The sequence below is a fragment of the Astyanax mexicanus genome, chromosome 9, assembly GCF_023375975.1.
Source record: "Astyanax mexicanus isolate ESR-SI-001 chromosome 9, AstMex3_surface, whole genome shotgun sequence".
Taxonomy (NCBI): Eukaryota; Metazoa; Chordata; class Actinopteri; order Characiformes; family Acestrorhamphidae; genus Astyanax; species Astyanax mexicanus.
Window position 1 is genome coordinate 30,303,869 of NC_064416.1, and position 23,964 is coordinate 30,327,832.

At 37.9% G+C, this 23,964-nt stretch overlaps 1 protein-coding gene across 3 annotated transcripts in view; it reads right to left on the bottom strand.

Annotated features, from left to right (window-relative positions):
- The window catches only part of nectin1b (nectin cell adhesion molecule 1b), a 381,414-nt gene that overhangs the window by 26,871 nt on the left and 330,579 nt on the right, over nt 1–23,964 (bottom strand). The window contains exons 8-9 of one of the 3 annotated variants that reach the window (XM_049483659.1): nt 12,333–12,434; nt 732–841 (exon numbers count right to left, since the gene is read on the bottom strand). In XM_049483659.1, the coding sequence (XP_049339616.1) occupies nt 732–841; nt 12,333–12,434 (212 nt within the window). Of the gene's footprint in view, nt 1–657; nt 842–12,332; nt 12,435–23,964 lie in introns of all 3 variants that reach the window. The other 2 variants (XM_049483660.1, XM_049483657.1) reach the window with 2 other exon arrangements.

Below are 23,964 nucleotides of genomic sequence, written 5' to 3' on the forward strand. Positions count from 1 at the left end.
AAACCAACCCACAGCCCCTAAAGTTCCCCAATCCCCCCTCCAATATTCACCAAACCAGATGCCATGCACGGATAATGAGAGTCTGGGGAAAAGAGAGTATGCAGCCGTCCATTCTTCATGGACATTTTCGTTTGAGTTCGGTTAGGTTTCTAATATCAGAATGTATCTTTGTGAGATAATTACTGCAGGACGAGGGTAAAGCTCCGCCCTTTTTTTCAGCATTTTAAGAGGATATTGAATTTCCTTTGATAGAGTTTACTTTGATCCCAGAGTTGACTTTGTGCGTCGGTAACGGGGGCTCCCGGAGGAGCTCATTTACCGCCTAATTGACCACCCTGACATGAGGGCTTTACGATCAGAAATTTCCTCTTTTTTTTTTCTTTTTTTTTTGTAACACATTATTATCAAAACCTCAATTCAACTCAATTCAAAGGACAGCAGAGACAACAGTGAGAAGAAACATAAAGATTAGAAAAGGAAAAAAGGTTGGTTGGAGGTTTGGAACAAAAAATAGGGGCGGGGGCACTGTGGGAGGGGGCGGGGTCAGTGTTTAGTGTGAGAGAGTGAGGGGATACAAACGTAAAAGAGAACAAGGAGGAGGGTAAATGAATAGAATAAATGAATAAAAAAAGACAGGAAGTGCATCATTCTGTGTACCTTGAGGCCAGAGTCTTAGGGGAAAGGCCTACAATGGCATGCGTTAGTGTGAGCTAGGCTGGATGGTTGCATACTCGACAAGGTCCCCGCCAGTGTGCACTGAGCTCCGTGGACTGGGAGAGGAAGCCAAAGCTGCAGTATCCAGTTCCGCATACTGGACATCACAGTCCCTGTGGCCAGAGTTCTGGAGATAAGAGAGGTGGAGAGGTGTGTGAGGAGTGGCGCTCGATTAGAGAGAGAAAGAAAGAAAGAGAGATTCACTACACTACACAAAAAATGATATTTTTAACATGTGAAATCTGCATTTTAAAACTCATTTTGGTAATATTATAGAAGTACTAGGGTACTTTTTTATTCTACTGGAAGAGTCTATAGTGGCATGGTATAATGGTTATGGCTCCCCCTCCTGCTGGCCATGGAGTGTACTGCACATGGCTGGATCATCTGCTTTGGTTAGCTCCGCCCACATTCATCATCAGACTTAGCTCTTCACATTGCAAGCCTTGTTAATGCTGAATCCTGATTTTTTTGCTCAGATCGGATTTGGCTATTTGGCTATCAGTAAGTACTAAGCACCAAAGACATATATACAGACACATGAAAACAGATGGTTCACAAATCAGATACGTACTTGTATGTGATCTAAGACCACATTTGAAAAGTTGTGTTCAGACTGCAGGGAAACCAGATTTGTTTATCAGATCAGATCTGTTACAATGTCTGTCCATAATGTTCTTTTGTCCACAGTGTTTTTAAACTTTGGTGCCCTTCTTGAACCCCCACACTTCCCTCACTCTGGCTTTCATGAGGTTGTTGTTAGAGCATCCAGACTAAGATGCATCTGAAGTAAATGTAATTAGAATCACATTTTAAACCACCTCCAAAAATTGTGGACTGGCAGTTAGACTAGATTTAGACTTAGACTGGATTTCACTTGTGTAATACCATTTTTTTGCAGTGTAGATTGGTAGGTTATTAGGTAAACTTACACTGGTTTACCTAGACAAGATGGGATGGTACTGAATACAGATGCACTTTGGAAGTTGTAAGTAATTTATCAATTTGTCAAAATCTCACAAAACAGTTGTTAGGAAATGATTAGGGGGAAAAATAACTTTACAAAGGAAGGAAAACATTTTACTAGCTAAATAGAACATGAATAAACATTGGAAAACAGTATTAATATGGTTTTATCTGATTCAGTAATGCAAGAGATAAAGAGCATAAATCAGTTTTTTCTTTCTGGGTGGGTGGAATAGCCTTTCCTCTTCCTCCATTATTCAGTACAGTAATAGCCAGTGGGGCATTTCCGCTGGCATTACAGAATAAACAGATAGAATGCTAGAAATATTGCCCTGTTCAGTGGTATTATTAGTAAAGATGTTGTTAGTGCAGAAAGCATAAGCTAGCTTTTACCCTTTCAGAATTCCAGAACTTGTAACTGTAAATGATAGTGTGAGACCTAGCTAGAATGTTTGAACTGGCAATAATCATAGGAAAAAAAACTGATATAAACACAGTAGAGATCGATTGATATATCGGTCAGCCAATTAATCGGGCAGATTATCGACAATTTTAGATAATCGCCACAGCTACAGTAGAACAGCAGCTGTTTATTACTCCAATCCAGATTTAATCACATGAGGAGATTATGAGTAAACAGGGCCCTAGATAAGCTTTACTAAGCTCTTATCAATATATACCACTTATATATCAGTATATAACATTACAACAACTAAGACCTTAGGTGAACAATCCTATTATATTTTTACAGCAATAAAAAAAAAAAAAAAAACTTGGACTAGATTTAGACTTAGACTGGATTTCACTTGCGTAATACCATTTTGTTGCAGTGTAGATTGATAGGTTAGGTAAACTTACACTGGTTTACCTAGACAAGATGGGATGGTACTGAATACAGAGGCACTTTGTAAGTTTGTAATTTATCACTGTAACAATTATAAGGGAAGGAAAACATTTTACTAGCTAAACAAAAATTTAATAAACATTGAAAAACATGAAGTATTTAAATGGTTTAATCTGATTCAATAGTCCAAGAGAGCATAAATCAGTTATATAACTGATATACTGATATAAACACAGTAGAAATCGACTGATATATCAGCTGGACAATTAATCAGGCTGACTGTTGCCATTTTTAGATAACAGTATTTGTATGACCTGTTAAATTACTCAAACAAAAAGTTCAATGCAGCTAAACAATTAAACAGGGAGAAAATCCACGTTTTCCAACTAGTAAAAAAAAAGAGTTGAATTTTTCAGTGTTAACCCAAATAAATCCAATAAATACTGCCAAACTCCATATTTAATTAGACTCCGCCCAGTTAATTCATTATTTGCATAATGGGTGTGTCCCCTAGAGCCTAACTTTCCATCAGTGTGTAGTCTTGCCCACCAGGGGTACCTTCTATTAGGTATTCACCTTTTTTTTTTCTTCTTTTTTGTATTATTATTATTATTATTATTATTAGTAGTAGTAGTAGTAGTAGTAGTATTATTATCGTTATTATCTATTTTTTTATAATGGTTGTTTATGTAGCCAACATGTTTAAGGCAATAAAAGCAAGTACACATCTTCTGTAACTGTAAATTGTGACAAACTGCTGGATTAAAGTTCCCGTGCAATGGAAAACTGCACTGGCAAGACATAAGCAGCGATGTTTTATCCTGTATTAGGAACCAAAATTACACGCTAACCTCCCCTAAATAATAATTTAATAATATTTAGTCATATCAATTGACTAAACTTCTTCTAATTTATTTTTTGTAACTCTTTTTAATGTTAGTGTAACAAATTAGGGAGTTAAAGAAGTACAAATGTCAGTTAAAAGGAAATCTGGCAAGGTGTTAAATATTTAACTATTTTGAAACTTTAAATAGTGTGGAGCTATATAACCACTGGAAAAAAGCTAAAACCAACTCTGTGGGAGTAAATTTAATACTTTACTTTTTGCTGTGTTCATGTGTTTCTTCATAATTTCTTTAAATAAACTGTAAATATGCAAAAACAGGAGGAATAAAGGACAGAGAGATACAGTGAGAGAGAAATAGAGACAGAATGAGGCATGTTAAGTTGAGTCAGGCTACATTACAGAACAGAGCAGAACTTCTGAGGAGCTGAACTTAAGTTTCCAGTCATGTCGTCGCTCTATCTGCTTCATAAACGTTCCCCACAGCACCATCTTAAACACATCACAGCACATCTCACGCTCAATAACCGCGGATCAGAGTCCAACAGAACCGTCCTTAACTCATCAATTACACTGCTACTGACGCTCGACAGCAAACTCCCAGTGAAGCAGAGTGTTCCAGTGTTCCCAACTTAATGAATTACAAACACAAGATACAACTGAATATTAATGTTTAATGGTTAACTTCAAACTAATCACAAAACTATCAACATAAAACTAAGTATTAATGCAATAATATGTTTACATCTCAGCATGGAATTACTGATGTGTACAATAATTCATAAATTAATTAATAGAAAGAAACTGAGTTCGAACGTTATAATGATACAGCTTGGGCATACCATACCATACCATATTTGTATTAACCATATACAAAACATACATTTAAAGGAACCATACATTAGAAAAAAATATATATATATTTTTCCTATTCACCTCAAATATGGATAATAAGGATTTAAAATCAAAGAGTAATTCTGTCTTTAACTTTGTTAAAATCAGAGGAACTTGAGAACTTAGTGTAATAATGGTGGCATAGTATCCGTGTCTTCACAGCAAACTCTTTATATAGCAGCAGTATGTGGATGAGTGTAGCTCAACAAATATTGCCCATATTATTTATATTTATTCTGAATAGCATTACAATCCCACACACGCTGAGTGTAGCTATTTTTATATAGTCTACATAAAAGGATTAAAAACGTCCATCAGATTGTTTCATACAACAAATGTGGGGTAAAAAAAAAAAAAAAAAAGGTAGAGTAATTTAGTTTGGGGGTATTACTTCCTCTAAAAGACAAAACAATATGCTAATCAATCAGCTATGTAGGGTCAGTTGCACACAAATCAAAATACACATTTTTTCTATTTACCCCAAATATCGCTGATTTAATTTTTTTCAGAAGCTTGCAAAAGTATTGATGCCCCTTGAACATGTTTTACATTTTATCTGTTTACAACCACAAACTAACAAACCTCCAACACAAAGTAGCACATAATTGTGAAGTAGAATGAAAATGATACATGTTTTTTTCATTTTAATCAAATAACAATCAGAAAAGTGTGCAATAGTATTCTGTATGTACATAGCAGAAAAGTATATATATAGCAATACTGTTTATAGAACACTTTCAAATAATTTCTTTCTAAAAAGAAAGCAGTGTTAAAGTTGCAGTTTGCACAATAAATATTGCAACTGTTTTTCTGCAAAGGCAGACTGATTCCTTCATATAAACAGTAAATTCACCAGTGTTAAATCAACACTGTTAGTGTCCAATTTTACTCTTTCAGTGTTAATTTCACACTAACATTAATGTATTCCTGACAGTACAATAAGCCACAAATCCATACATCTAAATAAAAGCCCAATCATGCAAATGAATATCTATCTATCTATCTATCTATCTATCTATCTATCTATCTATCTATCTATCTATCTATCTATCTATCTATCTATCTATCTATCTATCTATCTATCTATCTATCTATCTATCTATCTATCTATCTATCTATCTATCTATCTATCTATCTATCTATCTATCAGTCAGTCAGTACCGGCATTGGCCCTGTATTTCCTTGGCATATGCCATACACTATATTCCAATTGTTCTGTATTGCACACCACAACCATACATTTGTGTATGTCAGGGGAGTGGCTGTAGAAAGTGACTAAAAGTAGTTTTGGGACTTTTTTTTCCAAAAACTAGCTTGCACTTACTAGTTTCTACAAAATACAGAACCTCCATCAGTTTATTTCCATGCCGTTGCTCCACAAGACCGTCTGAAAGCTCTGGAGGGAAGGAAGGTCTTTCAAAATTTGGCATTGATTGCTCAAATCCAATGTCTGAATTGACTTTTTTCTCAAACAGAAAAAAACAGAGAAAAAAAAAAAAGAAAAAGAACACTCGCACACATGCACTGGCACGAGTTCACACTCCTTCAACAAAATCGCCTTTGAAAGTCCTGCCATTTTCTACCACAGCAGCAGATTCTGGTGAACACAATGCATGTGCTAGTCCTGCTAATTAGAGTCATGTCAGACGCAGAGCGAGGCTGTCTCCCAGTGGGAGTGTAAGCTTAGGCCCAGCAAACTCCTTCATTAGTCACCAGCTCTTTTTATTAGCACTGCCGCTAAGTACTCAAATACACCCAATGCCAGATCCAACGCCAGTACCGGAAAATTCTGTTATTTTGATTCGGCATTATTGCTTTATTTGCTTTCGGCAAACAACATTACAGTATAATCTCACAATTAATATGCTGACATACCACATCATCCCATGACTTTTGCCATGTCCCATAGAAGCTAAAGACCTGCCCTCATCTGTGGGATAAGTGTGTGCACTGAATGTGATGTGATTTCTACCAAATTCACTTGTCTTTTCTTTTTACAGGACAATTCTAGCCAAACACCACCTGTCACCATCATTACCACCCACTGCACTGTCCACAGTAGGTGGTAATGCCTTCTATGGCATATATCTGGTAGACACATGACATTGTGGATGAAGAAATGTCAAATACCCCCAAACAACATCAGAAATGGAATTTCCTTTCCATCTGCCCCCACTGTCAGAACTTACTCAAACTATACCATAATTCAACTGCCCTTGCCATGAGCACACTGACCAGTGTTCAGCTTCATTACTTATACAGGTGCAGTCATTCCCAAGACATCCACTAAGGTAACACTTCTTGATTCATATACACTACATTGATTCAGTCTTTTTAAAGTCTTTTTGAAGTCTGCCTGAGGTTCGAGCTTCTTTTCTTCCTCTATCTGACCCTTTGCTTTGTTCCTCGATTTTCTGAGTATGGATCTGCCTTTGTCTGTTCTTTGACCCCTGCTTGTGCCTTTGGTGATGAGTATTGGATAAGTGCTAATGAAGATACTTTGCACACACAGGCTTCCTTTACTGCCTTTGTGTTACAGAAGACAACCCCAATAACCTTCAATATACCTCCAACATCTTCTACAGGGATCCTGAGCAGGTGAAGGACTTTAGGAACAAGAGCTTGCACACTTTAGCCCACTATACCATGTCCAAAAAGTCTGAAGAGGAAAACTTAGCCTTTGTAGTTGTGTTGCTGCAAAAGGGTCAACTTTAGTCCGTGTTTCATGGCCCACATATGGGACATAAATGTGAGAGGGACCTCCTCCAGTTCACTTCTGGTATTTGATTAGTGAGGGGCTTTACCAAACTTGTTCTGCTTCTGTTTCAACAAAAGGGTTGTTGGTGACACAGTGAAGGACGATTTCTCCCCAGTGCTGGAGGACATAATTTTAAGACTTGGTCAAGTTGTATGAGTTTCTAGCTTTACCCAGGAAGTTAGAGACTCCTGCCCATGTCTGCAAACCTGTCCAGCCTTAGTCAGAACTGCAAAGTCCACATAGTCTCCAGACTTTTATGTTTCTAGCTGTGCCAAAGTTCCCCAAGTCTTACAGTTTTTCTCCATTGGTTTGGCTCATTTCTTGAAACTGAGATGACATTCTCAAAATAACATGGACAAATTCCCAAACTATCTTGCAGTTTCTCATAACAGAATGGCATTTCTCGTTGCTTTCATCACATTTCAAATGCTTTGTACATGTCTCAAGCACTTAGTACATCTTTGCAAATGGTTTTGTACAAGTAGCCTACACTTAACACAATCATCCTACATTTAGTACATTTTCCAAAAGAATGCATCTTGTTGATCTATCTTAATTGGTTGGTTCTCAGTGTAATGGTTGTTCTCTTCAAAACATGTCAGCACAATTTCATCATATAAGTCATCATCTGCAGAATAGTCTGCTCAATTCTCAAAATGAATTAAGAAATTGTAATACAATACAGAACACATATTTTGGAACATTTCATAAATTCATTACAATCAGGTGAGTAGGTAACAGGTGAAAGCAGGTTTTGACGAAAATGAGTGTCCCACATTACTGGTGACCAATCCATCAGTTTGTTGTCTATTATTTTGAATGCTGGCATTGCTCTATATACAGTGGATATAAAAAGTCTACACACCCCTGTTCAAATGCCAGGTTTTTGTGTTGTAAAAAAATTAAAGCAAGACAAATAATTTCATAACTTTTTTCACATTTAATGTGACCTATAACCTGTACAATGCAATTGAAAAACAAACATAAATCTTTACAGCGAAAAAATATAAAACAAAAAACTTAAAATCACCTGGTTAAATACATATAACTAATACTTTGTTGCAACATCTTTTGCATTTATTACAGCACTCAGTCTTTTTGGGTAGGAACCTATCAGCGTGACACATCTTGATGTGGCAAAATTTGCCCACTCTTCTTTGCATCAACTGCTCAAAATCTGACAAAATGTGAGGGCATCTCCTGTGCCCAGCCCTCTTCAGATTACCGCAAAGTATGATGCTGCCACCACCATGCTTCACTGTAGGTATGCTGTTCTTTTGGTGACGAGCAGTGTTGCTTTTGCGCCTAATATACCTTTTGGAATTATGTCCAAAACGTTTAACCTTGGTTTCATTAAACCAACACATTTTCCCACATGCGTTTGGTAGATATCAGATGAATTTTTGGAAAATTAAGTAGAGCTTAGATGTTTTCTGGATGTTTGTTTTGCACAGACATATGAAGAAGTCGGCAGATTGTTGTCACATGTACTACACAGCCAGTACTTGCCAGAAATTCTTGCAGCTCCTTCAGTGCTGCTGTCGGCCTCTTGGCAGCCTCCTTGACCAATTTTCTTCTTGTCTTATCATCAATTTTTGTCAAATGTCTTGTTCTTGGTAATGTCTTGTTGTGCCATGTTTTCTCCACTTGATGATGACAGTCTTCAAAGTGTTCCATGGTATATTTAATGACTTTTGTAGCCTTCACCTGACTGATATCTATGAATAATGAGATACCTCTGATGCTCTGGCATCTCTTTGTGGACCATGGCTTGTGCTGAAAGATGTGGCTACAAAAATATCAGGACAAGCCTACTAGAACAGTTAAACTTTATTTGGAGTTGATCAGAGGCACTTTAATTGTTGACAGGTGTGTGCTGACTCCAATTTAAAGTGAGTTTGAAGGTTATTGGTTAAATTTGAACACAGCAACACCCCTAGTTATAAAAGGGTGTGCACACTTATGCAACCTCAATATCTCAGTTGTTTATTTTTACTTCACCTCCCTGAAAGATTTCTGTTTGTTTTTCAATTGCATTGTACAGGTTATAGGTCACATTATAGGTAGAAATTATTTGTAGACTTTTTCTATCCACTGTATACATCTTGGCCTGGTGCTAGTTCTTTGATGCTAGTCCTGTGATTATATAACGATGATATAGTCCTGTGATGATATAATGATTATATAGTCCTGTGGCGATCAGTGTAGAGGATGGCTCAGGCATTCTTCCCACAGTGCATTGCTAAAGAACATATCAGATGCAATGTTGATGAGAATTTATGGCCAAACAGACTGCAGCGGATGGATGGCCAGGAAGGTGATGGAGAGAGGGGAGTGACACAGAGTAGTCAGAATGTTACTGTATTGCATTTGTGATGCTTGACTATTTTTTCACCTACTGTAATGTATTTTGTTTTGTTTTTGCAGGTTTTTGTAATTTGTATACATAGTATATTTGATACATTTTCCTTAGTATTTTCTTTTCTTTCTACCTACAGTAATGTGTAAAAATGTACTTGTAAATAAAAATAGTTACAATTTCCTCAGCAGAAAGAGTGCAGTGTGTGTGGTGTGAACATTGTATTCCTTTAGCTAGACCTCTGCCATAAAGACAAAACATCTAAGCATTTTGACTTGCAGTACTTACACAATGCCAAAGGGACAATGCATTTTGGGGGCACTGATGATTTGTGTGAGAAAGGAAATCAGTTTTGACACGTGGGTAAACTGTTTTTGGAGCGATATGAGCAGTGATGAGGATCCATGTAGTTTTGCTGCACCGTCCAGTTTATTTTGACAGATGGACAAAATTAATGAAAATGTGCCGAAGCAATTGAGAAGGATCTATGCCATTTTTATGGTACTGACTATTTATATGGGAGAAAGACTTCATTTTGAAGCAAGAATGAACGTTTTGGGAGACATATGACATTTTGCTGGTTATCTGAAGTGTTGTGAAGAACTGTAAGTCTGTTTGGCCAATTTACCTTTTAGTTATAGGAATGTCATCTCAGTTTCAAGAAATGAGCCAAACCAATTGAGAAAAACTGTAAGTGCCCAATTGCCCAAGGTTTCCAACTCCTTAGCCCTGCCCAAGACTTCCAACTCTTTAGCCCTTTAAAACAGTGGGTAAGGATTCCTCTACAGTGCTGGAGGTATCACTGCAAGTCTCAAACCCTTCCCTAGACCTTCAAGTCTCAAACCCTTTTCAAGACCTCCAAGTCTCCAGTCTCTAGCACTGCCTAAGACCTCGTAGTCACTAGCCCAGCCCAAGACCACTAGGTCTCCGACCTAAGACATCCTAGTCTTCAGCCCTTCACAAGACCTCTAAGTCTCAAACCCTTCCCAAGAACTCCAAACCCTTTTAAGGCCTTCAAGTCCCCAGTCTCTAGCCCAGCCCAAAACCTCTAAGTCTCTGACCTAAGATGTCCTAGTCTCCAGCTCGCTCAAGATCTCAAAGTCTACAGCACTCCCCAAAGACCCCCAAGTCTCTAGCCTTGCCCAAGATCTCAAAGTCTACAGCCCTCCCCAAAGACCGCCAAGTCTCTAGCCTTGCCCAAGATCTCAAAGTATTCTGCCCTGCTCAAGACCTCAAAGTTTCCAGCCCTGCCAAAGACATCTACCCTTCTACCCTGCCAATGTCCTCCAAGTCATTATCTCTGCATAAGACCTCAGACTTACTGTAACACAGTGCTGGAGGATGTCATCACTGACTTAATGAGGGCTTCAGACATCAGTTTTCCAGGATTGTCTAAGGTCTCCAACTCAGAATCTCCAGCTCTCTCCAATCCAACTCCAACAAGTCTGCAGCCCTACCAAAATCCACCATGTCTCCAGCCCTGTCCAAGTCTACCTGCCTTTTCAAAACCTCAAAGCATTCTGCCCTATCCAGGTCTACCCATTTCCAGCCCTGTCCATGACCATATAAAGCACAAATAAAATATCTGAAATGGTTTTAATGAAAAGCAAAACTGTCATATCATAGATGTCACATACTGTTATATTCTCATACTATTATACTAAATTACCACGTGTCATATGTACAGATATATGATGATATAACTTAAAAATAGCACTGCTATTGGTATCTGTCATGATAGATATTAAAATGTTTTATATCATATGAAGTTTATGTGGTTCATGGCTTGATGAAATGGGTTTCCATGGCCAAGCAGCTGCATCCAAGCCTCACATTAACTAACACAATGCAGACAAGCGGTTACTTTTGGTGATATAGTTTATATACAGTATATTTATAGTACTGTATATATAATATATTGCAGTACAAAATTACATTTTTTTTTAATTTCCCATTTTTTCTCTCCAATTTAGCTAACCTGATTGTTACACTCATTCAGTTGTTAGTCAGCTGTATATCCCCCATCACTGGAGATTGCACAACACAAGGAGGGTGAAGACTAGCACATGCCTCCTCCGATACATGTGAAGTCAGCCAACTTTTTTTTTTTAACTTACCGAGTAGCATTACAGCATGTTTGGAGGAAAGCGCAGTGACTGGGTTTCAATACCGCAGCTCACATATGCATGCCTTGTGCTGATCAACATCACCCTAGGAGTGATGAGGGGAAAGCAGCGCCATCTATTGTACCCACCCAGAGAAAGCAAGGCTAAGTCCGCTCTCTCAGGGCTCCGGCAGCTGATGGCAAGGTGCATGTCTGGGATTCGAACCAGCAATCCAATATAATTGTGATATTGAATAATAAGCCATTTGAAACCTACCAAGAACACTCACAATAGATGTCTGTATGTACAAATTAAAAAAAAAAATGTTTCTGCAATTAATTAATTTAATTTGCTGTAGATAATGCATATTGAAATATTGTAAATGTGTTTGAAAATCATGTTGCCATTATTGAAACAGTTTCTATTAATGAGAGATCAATTTTCCAGCCGCATATGTTGATTAAAGAATATAAATTCACAGTCACCATACACTTTGAAGCCTCTCATAAGCCTCTGTTGTATTACTGTTAAATATATACTTCCAGACTACATACCCCATACAGCAGTAGAACTTCAGCCTCCTCCTGGACCCGTCACCCACTCCCAAAACAGACAGCGTCAGCTCAAAATATATAAATAACCCCCCTGGATCACTCGCTCAATATATCATTCCCTCTGAAGCCATTCATCTTCAGATGCCAAACTGGAACGCTGCACACCCGTCATGCCCCAGAGGAGGTGCCCGCTTTCGGCGGGGGGTCTCCAGAAGATGCCCACCCCTCGCCCATTCACTCAGAGCCAGACAGGACAGGACAGCGATGGAGGGAGGGACAGGAAGTGGTACTCACGGGCTTATCGGTGAAGGCAGTGGACTCGGAGGGTGCCATGTCGTAGTATGGGGGCTGCAGCGGGAGCTTCTGCAGCTCATCATCCTTGTCCAGATGAACCACCTGTCACAACAAACACAAAAAAACAATAAATAAAAGAGATCATAGGTACCCTTAGTGATAAGACATACTTCTAACTTTAAGAAGTCTTCTTTCACTGTAAATCTGCACTGAGCTGAAAATCCAAAAGGAAAAATGTTATGGTATTATAGGCTGTTGGTTACTATGGTGTTGCAATAATCTAATTGAAGGTTGGTAAGGTGATGACAGATGTTTGCTAAGCTAATACAACAACATAGATGTTGGTTACTAGTGTGTTTTTTTTGTCAAAAGAAAATATGAAAAATAAAAGAATGATTGTTGTGCCAATGAAAAAGTGGGATTTCAACCAACTTTTAGTATACTACACATTTGCCAACGTTCTTTTATCAGTGTTGGTTAATACAGCTTTCCCACAAGGTTCCTGGCACCATATATTTGCATGTTGGGTGTGGCCTCTCCCTTACTTACCATCTTTGTGTTGTCTGTTGCTAAAAGCTACCTTATCCTAGGCATTTAATGGTAGAGTTCATGTTGAGTAACGGCAAGGCCTCTTTGTTGTTGATTGTATGTGCAAATTAACTGTACTCTGTGATCCTAGTGTTCATAATGTTATGGCTAGGATCTACAGTGCTGTGCTGTCAGTTTTGGCAGTTCAGTAAAAATATGTCAAATATGTTGAGTACGTATATATGTGTGTATATATATATGTATATACATATCATATATGTATCACACAAGTATATGTATATATATATATATATATATATATATATATATATATATATATATATATATATATATATATATATATATACATGTGTTAACTAAATTCTTTCAGCTTACAATACTTGAGCAAAAAACATTTTGGTTAGTTAAACTGTTATGTGAACAAAGTTCAATTAAGTTGAATAAACTTCACTGATTTAAGGTATCATCTAGCTTTGAATATGTCTAGCTTTGTATATATTTACAACTTAACTGAGTCAAGTTAAATACACTTTAAAGTTTACATATTTACAACTTAACTGAGTCAAAGCAAAATAACAATTTGACTGAGTTAAGTTGAGCCAATCAATATTTTTTTCAGTGTAAAGCTTTGCTATAGTATACACTGAAAAAAAAAATACATTCATTGGCTCAACTTAATTCAGTCAATCATTATTTTGCTTTGACTTAGCTAAGTTGTACATATATACAAATTTAAGTTTGTTCAACTTAACTGAGACCAAGCTACACTGAAAAAAGTGTAACAACCATGTCATTGATTTAAAGTGCATTTTTATGTTGATCTAATGAAACTATGATTTCTGGTTTAAACCTGTTTTTCTCAGCTTACCTAAAAGCGAATCAATTACCTATTAAAACAACTACAAATAAATAATTTAACTAATTTTACTTCATTTCAGAGGTTATGACATCACATCAGATCACTCCTCCTGGAGTTTTCCTGTCACTCAGTCTCACCCTCTTCCCATTGGTTCCTGTCAGCACTATTAAAACGTAAAGGGCTCTCTCACCATCACTGTGAAGTTGTTCCCCTCAGGGTATCTTCTCTGAACTAGGGAGGGAAGTTTTATATAATGGTTTAATGCTTGTATACAGTGTTGTCTGCTGTAAGAGCATAGTTGTATATATGTTCTGTTTATATGTTATGTGCAAATATTGCTTGTGCTTAAGAAATGAAAGCCTGGTTAGAGACTCTGAAAATTTGCCCGATGCAAAAAGTGCAAAAAAGAATATTTATTATAAATCATCTTTTATCTTTGTTTTAAAGAACTTTTTGGTACTTGGGTTAAATAATATATTGATTGACTTTGAATCAATATGTTAGATTCTAACTAAATCATAAATATACGTGGAAAAAAACAAACATATTTAGGTGTAACAAATTAAAGCTATTTTTTTAGGTTGGTCCAAAGTATCTTTTTTTCAGTGTAGATGACTTGAATTAGTTACGTTTATTCAACTTAATTGAGTTTTGTTCACACAAAAATAGTTTAATTAACTCAACTTTTTTGTTCAAGTACTGTGGGTGTAAGAAAATGAAATGCAAATATATATATATATATATATATATATATATATATATATATAAATATATATAAAGTTATTATATATTTTTTTAATTATATCAGTATTATCAGTATAATTAGCTTATTTTTTACAAACTGCCTATACCAACAGCATAATATTGCAGCAGCACAACAGTGAACCCTGTGGCTTCAAACCAACATACTGTGAGCACTAGGAACCCAGAACAAACACAATTTGTTCTTACAGCCTACAAACACTGAGGCCTAACAATTATGCAACATGTACAAACAAAAAATGCATGCCCAGGATAAGGTAGCTTTGGGCAACAGACAACACAAAGATGGTAAGTAAGGGAGAGGCCACACCCAATATGCAAATATATGGTATCATGAGCCTATGTGAAAGCTGTTTGTACCAAAGCGCTCTATGTGTAGTTTACTAAAAGTTGGTTGAAATCCCTTTTTCAGTTGGCTCAACAATCATTTATAAGTTTTCAGGTTGAAGTTTTATTATTGAGTTGTATTGGCTGGTTCAAGCAACTTAATCATTTTAGTTATTCTGACTAAAACCAAAAACAAAAAAATCACCTTTTATACTTCGACCTGATTGAAAAAGTATGGGATGCTATTGGACATTCTATCAACAGTCAATCAACAGTTACATCCGTACCGGAAAATCTACAGGAACTGTGTGAAAATATTTGAGCAGCATGGGGTGGATTATCACAGTATACTATTAGAAACCTCTACAAATCCATGGTAAGAGATACACAAAAAAATAATAATAAAACAATGGTTTGCAACAGACTTTCTGAGTTGTGTCAACTTCTTGTAGGATTATATTGATCCAACACATATTTTACGTTGGGTGAATTAGTTTTCCAGTTATAGTAAAAAACATTTTTAAATAGCATGAACTTAACTGTCACAACCAAAAGATATGTTAACATTAACTGATAAACAGCATATAATCTATATTCACTCAGCAGACCACGCAGTTATTGCATAACGCACATATAAATCCCAAGAGAAGCAGCCTGTGGAGAATATATACACACTGATGGTGAGTGAGAGATGGGAGGACACGCCCAATATGCAAATAGTGTGACCAACATACAACTACAATTTGTAAATGTTGCAAACACAAATGATTTAGTTACACCTTTAAACAAGAAACTTAATAATTTTAATTAAAGCAACTAGTTTGCTATAGTTTATGGTACAATTCAATATTTCTTGTTCAGCTGAATTAAAAATCATCTTCAGGAGATCAATTTTAAGTTTAGTTTTTTTTAGTGTAGCCTATTTTTTATTTTTTTTTTTTTGCTAAAAATTGATTTATTAATCTTATTGATTTGCTCATGTAATATATATTTCTCAACCTTTTCTGTTGCCCCTATAATGTCAGTTTGGCTGAAGTTTTTATAATAAAGTCAAACAATATCAATGTTAAACAGTATGATCAACTTTAATCATACTTTAGTCACACAGCTCATCCCTCACATACTAAAAACTGGAGCCTGGTAGATCCTATCTACTTCTCCAGACTGATATCCAACTTGTCCAAGCGGGTGGGGAATTCAAATTCATAAGAAAATGAAGTTGTCCAATACAGATAATTAAGCCAGAAAATGGCTTTTGTATTTTAGTGTTCAAATGAATATATTTAGTCTGGGTTACTGTAGACAAGAAACTGTGTTGAAACGACTCTTCCATTTTTTATGTCACTAAAACTCAATAAAACATTAAATAAAAAAAAATACTGCCAAATTCATATAACTTATTTTTTTTTTTATTTTAAAACAGGGTATATATTTAAGTATTGGCTAAATGCCATCAGAATTACTGGGTCCACTGAGCAGTTCTGTAAGGGTTTTCACCCAATGTTGGTCACACTATTTGCATACTAGGTGTGTCTTCCCACATCTCACTCACCATCAGTGTGCAGTCATTCCCCACAGACTCCCTACTCTTGGGATACACATACATGTTATACTGCAAGTAAAGTGTGGTGACAGTTTTTAAGTTCATGCTCTTTAGAAATGCTATCTATTATAACTCAAAAACTAATTCACTATGCTTAAAATACTTTTTTGGATCAATGTAATTCTACAGTAAGTTGGCACAACTCAGAAAGATTTTTTTTTTTTTAACGCTTTTCTTTCTTTCAAGTGTTTAATGGGCAGTTGAGACCCAAATGTACATACAAAAGCAAGCAATAAGTGAGTTTTGAATAAGGAGTCTCCATTTAAACATAGAACTTCTTTTATCTACCCATTAAACCACAGAAACTAAAGCCAGGTCTAAACCTGATCAGCCAGCTCAGCTACTGTTTCCTCTATTACACAAGTTCTCTTTTCACTTAACACAGCGGTGGAGATTTGGCCTCGTTTAGCTGTGTTTCTTTCACCGCTGAAACTGTTGAAGCCTGGTTTTGTTCCCAGCGTAATGCTGAATAAATGTCTGGAGTTATTTCAGATCACGCCAATCTCAAAGCACAGAGAGAACGAAGGGAAAAAACAAAGAACAGCCAAAAAAACGAGACACCAATCTTCTAAACCTCTGCAGACTTTACTTTAACATCCATCCCAACAGAGAAGAGTAGGTCAGAATAGTATAGAGTAGGAGAAATGTAGACTTTGAACAACTGTTATTTTTTTTTTCTTTGTTAAGGTGTTGCTATGGTCAAATGTATGCCTGTTAATTGTCTCAAGGTGGTTGCTAAGGTGCTGATAGTCAGTTTCTACACTGTAAGCCCAGATAAGTTGAATTTCCTTAAAATTTTGAGTAAAATTTGAGTAAAATTTACTTAAAAAAGTTAAGTAATGGGGAATGAAAACTTAAGTTAGCATAACTTAGAACATCAAGTTATAACAACTAAAGTGGAAGTTGATTTGACTTTTCTATTTTTGTTATACTGTAAAACCAGATAAGTTAAGTTTACTTAACTTTTTTTAAGGCAGACAGTTTTCTCACATTTTTTAAAATAATGGAGAATGAAAACTTCAGTAAGCATAAACAAAAACATCCAGTTTTTACAACTAAAGAGTAACATGATTTATTTCCATTTTCTATTTCCAGGCCCAATTATCAACACATATGTTTAAAAGTATTGCATGCCTTGGATAAGGTAGCTTTGGGCAATAGGCAACACAAAGATGGTAAATAAGGGAGAGGCCACACCCAATATGCAAATATATAGTGCCAGGAGACTTATGGGAAGGCTGTATGATCCAACACTGTAGAAAGAGCATTGACACGTAGTATAGTAAAAGTTGGTGTAAATCACATTTTGTCTTTGGCTCAACAAACATTTTAAAGTTTTCAGGTTGAAGTTCACTAAACTCATTTTATTGAGTTTTACTGGTGGGTAAGTTCACTCAACTTGATAACATTAGTTCTCCTGACTAAAACACAATCTCTTTTTACACTGAAAAAACAGATACTTTGGACCAACTTTGAACAATTTGTTACACCTGAATATATATATTTTTTACCTTTGAATAAACTAATTCAAAACGTTTAACTCTTAGTTTATTTTATAAATATTTTCTGTAGTCACATGTACAAAACCTATTAAATAATGTTAGAATAACTCAAAGCTAGTTAATACTCAAATACTAAGTAACAATTAAAGCAAAAAAAAAAAAAAAAACTTTCAAAGATTCCTTAATAGGTCTCAGAAAAACGTGTGACATAGATCTCAACAATACAGAAAGCATCAACTTGCTCTTACAGCCAACAACACTGCAAATAAGCTTTTTAAATACTATATACCACTTTCCACAGTAGTTTAGAGAAGATACCCTAAGGAGAACAACTTCACAATGATGGTGAGGGAGGTTACGACGGAAACCAATAGGAAGAGAGTAAGACTGAGTGACAGAAAAACTTCAGGGAAGTAATCTGATGTGAAGTCATAAAAAATAATATTTGAGTTTGAGTTGTTTTAATAGGGAATAGATTTGCTTTCAGGCAATCCGAGAAAAATAGGTTTAAACTATAAATCATAATTTTTCATTAAACCAACATAAAAATGCACTTTAAATCAACGACATGGTTGATACACTTTTTTCAGTGTAGAGTGTAGATGCTAAGATGTTGCTAGGGTATAGCGGTTGGTTGCTGTGGTGCTGATAGGTGGTATTTGTGCCTTGGTATTTTTGCTATTTCTACAAATTAGTTGTTTGTTCCAATGGTGTTTGTCACATTATAGTTGATGCTTTCTATGTTTTTTTTTTTCTTAGTGGTTGTTTACACTTTTTACATTTTCCTTGACATTCAAACAAGCTTGGATTGAAGTACGAAAATTGTAGCCCCATCACACGAGAGGCCGGACGACGGTTTCGTTCAGAGCGCATTGTCTTACATCATTATGTCACTGTGCTCTACTTCACGTGGAGCTGGCGCTGTCTGTAGGGGACAATGGCTCTGGGCGCTTTAATGGTTTGATGTGACTGAAATGAAATGCTTAAATGTGGGATAATCCTCCAGCAAAGGCAGCCTTTGAGTGGAGATTTTGTGCCGTGGCTGTCTGGCTGTGTCACATTTCAGAGGGATATCTATTCACTGTATAGGGGACTTTAACTTTAGCGACAGGCTTCTTGAGACAGTGGAAAGAATTCAATCTAAAAAGAGAAGAAAAGGCTTTGCCACCTCTTTGTTACGCCAGCCAACTATTTTGTTTTCTGTTATCTCCTCTCGCGGGCGACGCTGAAAGGCCCGCGGTTGAGAAAGGAGCGCCGTGCAGGTGATTGCCGGCACCTTCAATTCCAACTAATGGAGCGGCTCTCAGGAGACACTGTCAATCAAGCTTAAAGCACCCTTTCATCTGCACATGTAGAAGCTTTACTGGTGAGCCAGTTACAGTATATTGATCTACGTAAAGAATGACACATCTGCATCAGGCTGCATCGGCTCGCCCCCTGCTAGATGAACACGTTGCAACGTGATCTGACAAACCGTTGTCTAATCTCTGCAGAGGAAGGACGTGAATCCAAAGCTGGTAACAGATTTATTTAGGAGGTCCTGCATAGCTCAAGTGCGTAATTGGCGGCAGGCACTCGTAAAAGGGAAGGGATGGCCTTCTTGTTCTGTATTTGTCGATAGTGCACTTGGCTGTATCTCTTTGGGGGGGCATCTGTTAGGACAAGTTACACAAATCAACACCTCTCTTCCAATAATATTGAATATCCTGTTTAGCTTATTGTATAAAGGGCAAGAGCACAAGTGCTTGAGCCGACCACTCATGGTGATCTTCCCCTATACACTTCCATTCACTAACTATTGCATACACAACTCTAGTAACCTCCTCCACCTAACAGAAAGGTTGCTGTGGCCATTTATGATACAGTCAGTTACACTGTATAACTATGTATACACTGTATAACACTGTATATCTAACATTTAATGACTAAACTGCTGTGGTTATCTAACCTTCCCTTCAGAAATACATTAATCATCCACTACCAGAGATGGTGTCTTTGATTGCAAGTCCGAGTCAAGTCTCAAGTCTTTGGTCATGAGTCCGAGTCAAGTGGAGTCTCAAGTCTTTGGTCATGAGTCTGAGTCGAGTTGAGTCTCAAGTGTTTGCTCACAAGACCGTGTCGAGTCTAAAGTCTTTGGTCACGAGTCCGAGTCGAGTTGAGTCTCAAGTCTTTGGTCACGAGTCCGAGTCGAGTCTCAAGTCTTTGGTCACGAGTCCGTGTTGAGTCTCAAGTCTTTGGTCACAAGTCCGAGTCGAGTCTCAAGTCTTTGGTCACGTGTCCGAGTCGAGTCTCAAGTGTTTGATCACGAGTCCGAGTCGAGTTGAGTCTCAAGTCTTTGATCACAAGTCCGTGTCGAGTCTCAAGTCTTTGGTCACGAGTCCGAGTCTAGTTGAGTCCAAGTCTTTGATCACGAGTCCGAGTCGAGTCAAGTCTCAAGTCTTTGGTCATGAGTGTAGAGTGTAGATGCTAAGATGTTGCTAGAGTATAGCGGTTTGTTGCTGTGGTGCTGATAGGTGGTATTTGTGCCTTGGTATTTTTGCTATTTCTACAAATTAGTTGTTTGTTCCAATGGTGTTTGTCACATTAAAGTTGATGCTTTCTATGTTTTTTTTTTCTTAGTGGTTGTTTACACTTTTTACATTTTCCTTGACATTCAAACAAGCTTGGATTGAAGTACGAAAATTGTAGCCACATCACACGAGAGGCCGGACGACGGTTTCGTTCAGAGCGCATTGTCTTACGTCATTATGTCACTGTGCTCTACTTCACGTGGAGCTGGCGCTGTCTGTAGACTTGAGACTCGACGTGTCCGAGTCGAGTCTCAAGTGTTTGATCACGAGTCCGAGTCGAGTTGAGTCTCAAGTCTTTGATCACAAGTCCGTGTCGAGTCTCAAGTCTTTGGTCACGTGTCCGAGTCGAGTCTCAAGTGTTTGATCACGAGTCCGAGTCGAGTTGAGTCTCAAGTCTTTGATCACAAGTCCGTGTCGAGTCTCAAGTCTTTGGTCACGAGTCCGAGTCTAGTTGAGTCCAAGTCTTTGATCACGAGTCCGAGTCGAGTCAAGTCTCAAGTCTTTGGTCATGAGTCTGAGTCGAGTCTCAAGTGTTTAATCACGAGTCCGTGTTGAGTCTCAAGTCTTTGGTCGTGAGTCCGAGTCGAGTCTCAAGTGTTTGATCACGAGTCCGTGTTGAGTCTAAATATGTTTCCCTCAAAATACTAATATTAGGACTTTAATCTTGATTTGAGTCTAAAGTGTCTGTGTATGCGATTCAAGTGCGACTTGGGACGCAAACCCGAGTCTGTGCACTACGCCACAAGCTCTTCACATGGGTTATAAGGTAGGCACCTTCCTTCATTAGTTTTTCACTGAATTAGTCCCACAACACCTCCAGAAAGCTCAGCAGTAAATTTCGGTATCCCAGACCCTCTCACCTCCAAGTTCACTACATAGAACATTATATGACTTGCCCACAACCTTGATGTCACTATTCAAACATCACAATCACCAAACAGCCTATGTCTCTATCACTCTCTAACACACTGTGGCCTTCCCCAACTTACTACATTTCTTCTGAACCACAACCACTGACTAGATATTTCAGATACATCTGACAGTCCCTTCATGACTGCCCTCAGCACTCGGCCTCCGAACCCAAATTCCACAAAACAAAACTGACAAAATAACACCTGAAACATTTCCTCACTTGGTATCCTGCCAAGTGTCAAAATGTCTTTTAGGTGTTGTCAGAAGGAATTGCAACCTTACAAATTGGAAAATGCTTTACTCACCCACTATTTTTTTTTGTTGTTTTTTTGTGTTGCGGAGCTGAAATACTGGAATGGACGTACAGTATGTTATTATGTAAAATAATATTCAGCAGAAATGTCAGCTTGAAATATATTGAATTCATTCTGTCCCAGTTTTTTTTTTTCTGATCTGAGATTGCTTTTCAGAAGAGTGTAGTGATATTGGTGGGGGAGGGGAAGAAAAAGCACAAAAAATAGTGTATATTCATGTTGGCAAAAGTGTTGAGACAGGAGGAGATGCCTGCGGATTCTAAATGCGAAGCGTCTCTGATCTTCTAGATTCTGGGAGCTTTTTGGATCAGGTCAAGAAAGGGGCTGTCACAGCCTGAGCGTGTTTATCTCTATGCTTCAAAGTGACCGCAGCCTTGCCTGCATCTGAATGGATGGAGCACTCAGAAGCAGTGGTGAACTCAGGCTCTTTGAAGGGCAGGGGTGAAGAACAAACAGGCCACTTCCTGCACTACACTGGTGCTGGGCTGGTACGTTATAGAGACGGTGTGGTTAAAACAGATAATAAAATAGATGGGATAGATTAAATAGGAATGAACATTTAGGAATGAGAATGAGTTTTGGGCACTTCAAGACAACAGGCCCTATCATACACCCTGCACAAGGTTTTGACGTTTGCTGCTCGTTGCTATCTTACACCCCGTCAACAGTCTATTTTCACACCTTGCGCCCATGTCGGTAAACTAGCGTCTGTGTTTAAGAGTACATTTATGCCGATAGACGTGGTGGTCTGGAAGTGAGGTGGTGTTGTTCAGGTAAATATCTGGCATGTTCCCATATTAGCAGCGGGAAATACAGGTGCGTTACTGACTGATTTAAACCCTGACAACAGTCAACCGTCAGTTGCCCAATCCTACCTTATCTAAGCTCAGCGCAGGTACACCTTCAGTTTTACCTCAACAATAAACAGAATAAAGAATAAAATAACATTTCTGTTACCCTAAAGGGAATGCTGGAAAACCTTCACAACATGAATGGGCAGGTCAGTTTTGCTGCACTAGGATCTCAGTGTGCCAAAGTTCTTAAAGGGAATGACAACCAGGTAACTGATCGGTTTAGTTCTTGTTATGCCCAGAACATCCCAATTAAGAGATTTAGTTCATGCCTTTTGTGTGTTTCAAACTGCACAATGAATGCTTTTTACCCCCTTACGTTAGTAAAGCCACACCAACACGCCCTAAATCCATTGACCAGACTATAGATCCCTAAATTACGGCCCAACATGTTTTCCAGGGACATCCATGCATTTTTCCCACAAGAAGAACAAGAAAAGGCCTTGACGGAGGGGTCAAAAAGGCTACTTTCAGTGCCTGCAAATGGAAAATCAAAGGAAGCTTGTCCAGCATGTTCCTCAACAAACAGCGAAGGTTCAGCATTAAGCAGGCTGACCTTCAACAGACGCGATCGATGCAAGGAAGTTGATTTTGCTCCCCACCGTCCAAAATTAACATTACCCACAAAGGACAATGGACCTCTTCGTGAGTACTTAGCCCAAGACGAATGCAAATGTGCTGAAGGTGCGACGAGAATACTAATGCAGGCATTCCAAAGCGCTGCCGAGAAGGTGCACCTCGATCCACGGGCACCGAGGCTATCACGGCTCGCTGATCTCACCGCTATTACAAATCTGCCCCCCCGGTGCCCGCAGCGCTCCAGATGGGTCTCCTCAAGTCCGTGTCATTCATCTGACTGACAGCGATACTGCGCACTCCGTGTAACGGACAGTGATCTCACGCACTCCGTGTTTATATATTCCCTGCTTAGTCTATGTTTACATTACATGGTTGAAGTGGCACAAATCTGATTATTTGCATAAATGTGACACACATGATCTGTGTGATTTGAGTCGCTTTCAGATGTGGCGCTTGATTGGATAAATATCCGCTCGATTCATTTCGCTGTTGTCATTGTCTAGTGTTGACACAGTGTCAACAGCAGCTAACCTGGAAAAAATGAGGAGAGCAGCAGTGACTGGGTTCAGTATGGGGACTTTTTTTTTTAATATTCCTGCTTGAAGTGGAACTGGTTTGTACTGGCAGAGATGTTTTATAGATGAGGAGGCCAGTGACTGGTGGAAATATGAATGGGAGAACTTGTATGAAAAATGGGCATGTTTAGACAAGATGTGTGTGTATCAGATCCAGATGTAAATAACTGGAAATAAAAGATGAGCTGTTGATCTTTTGTTTCATCTTCATCTTTTAATGTTATACTCA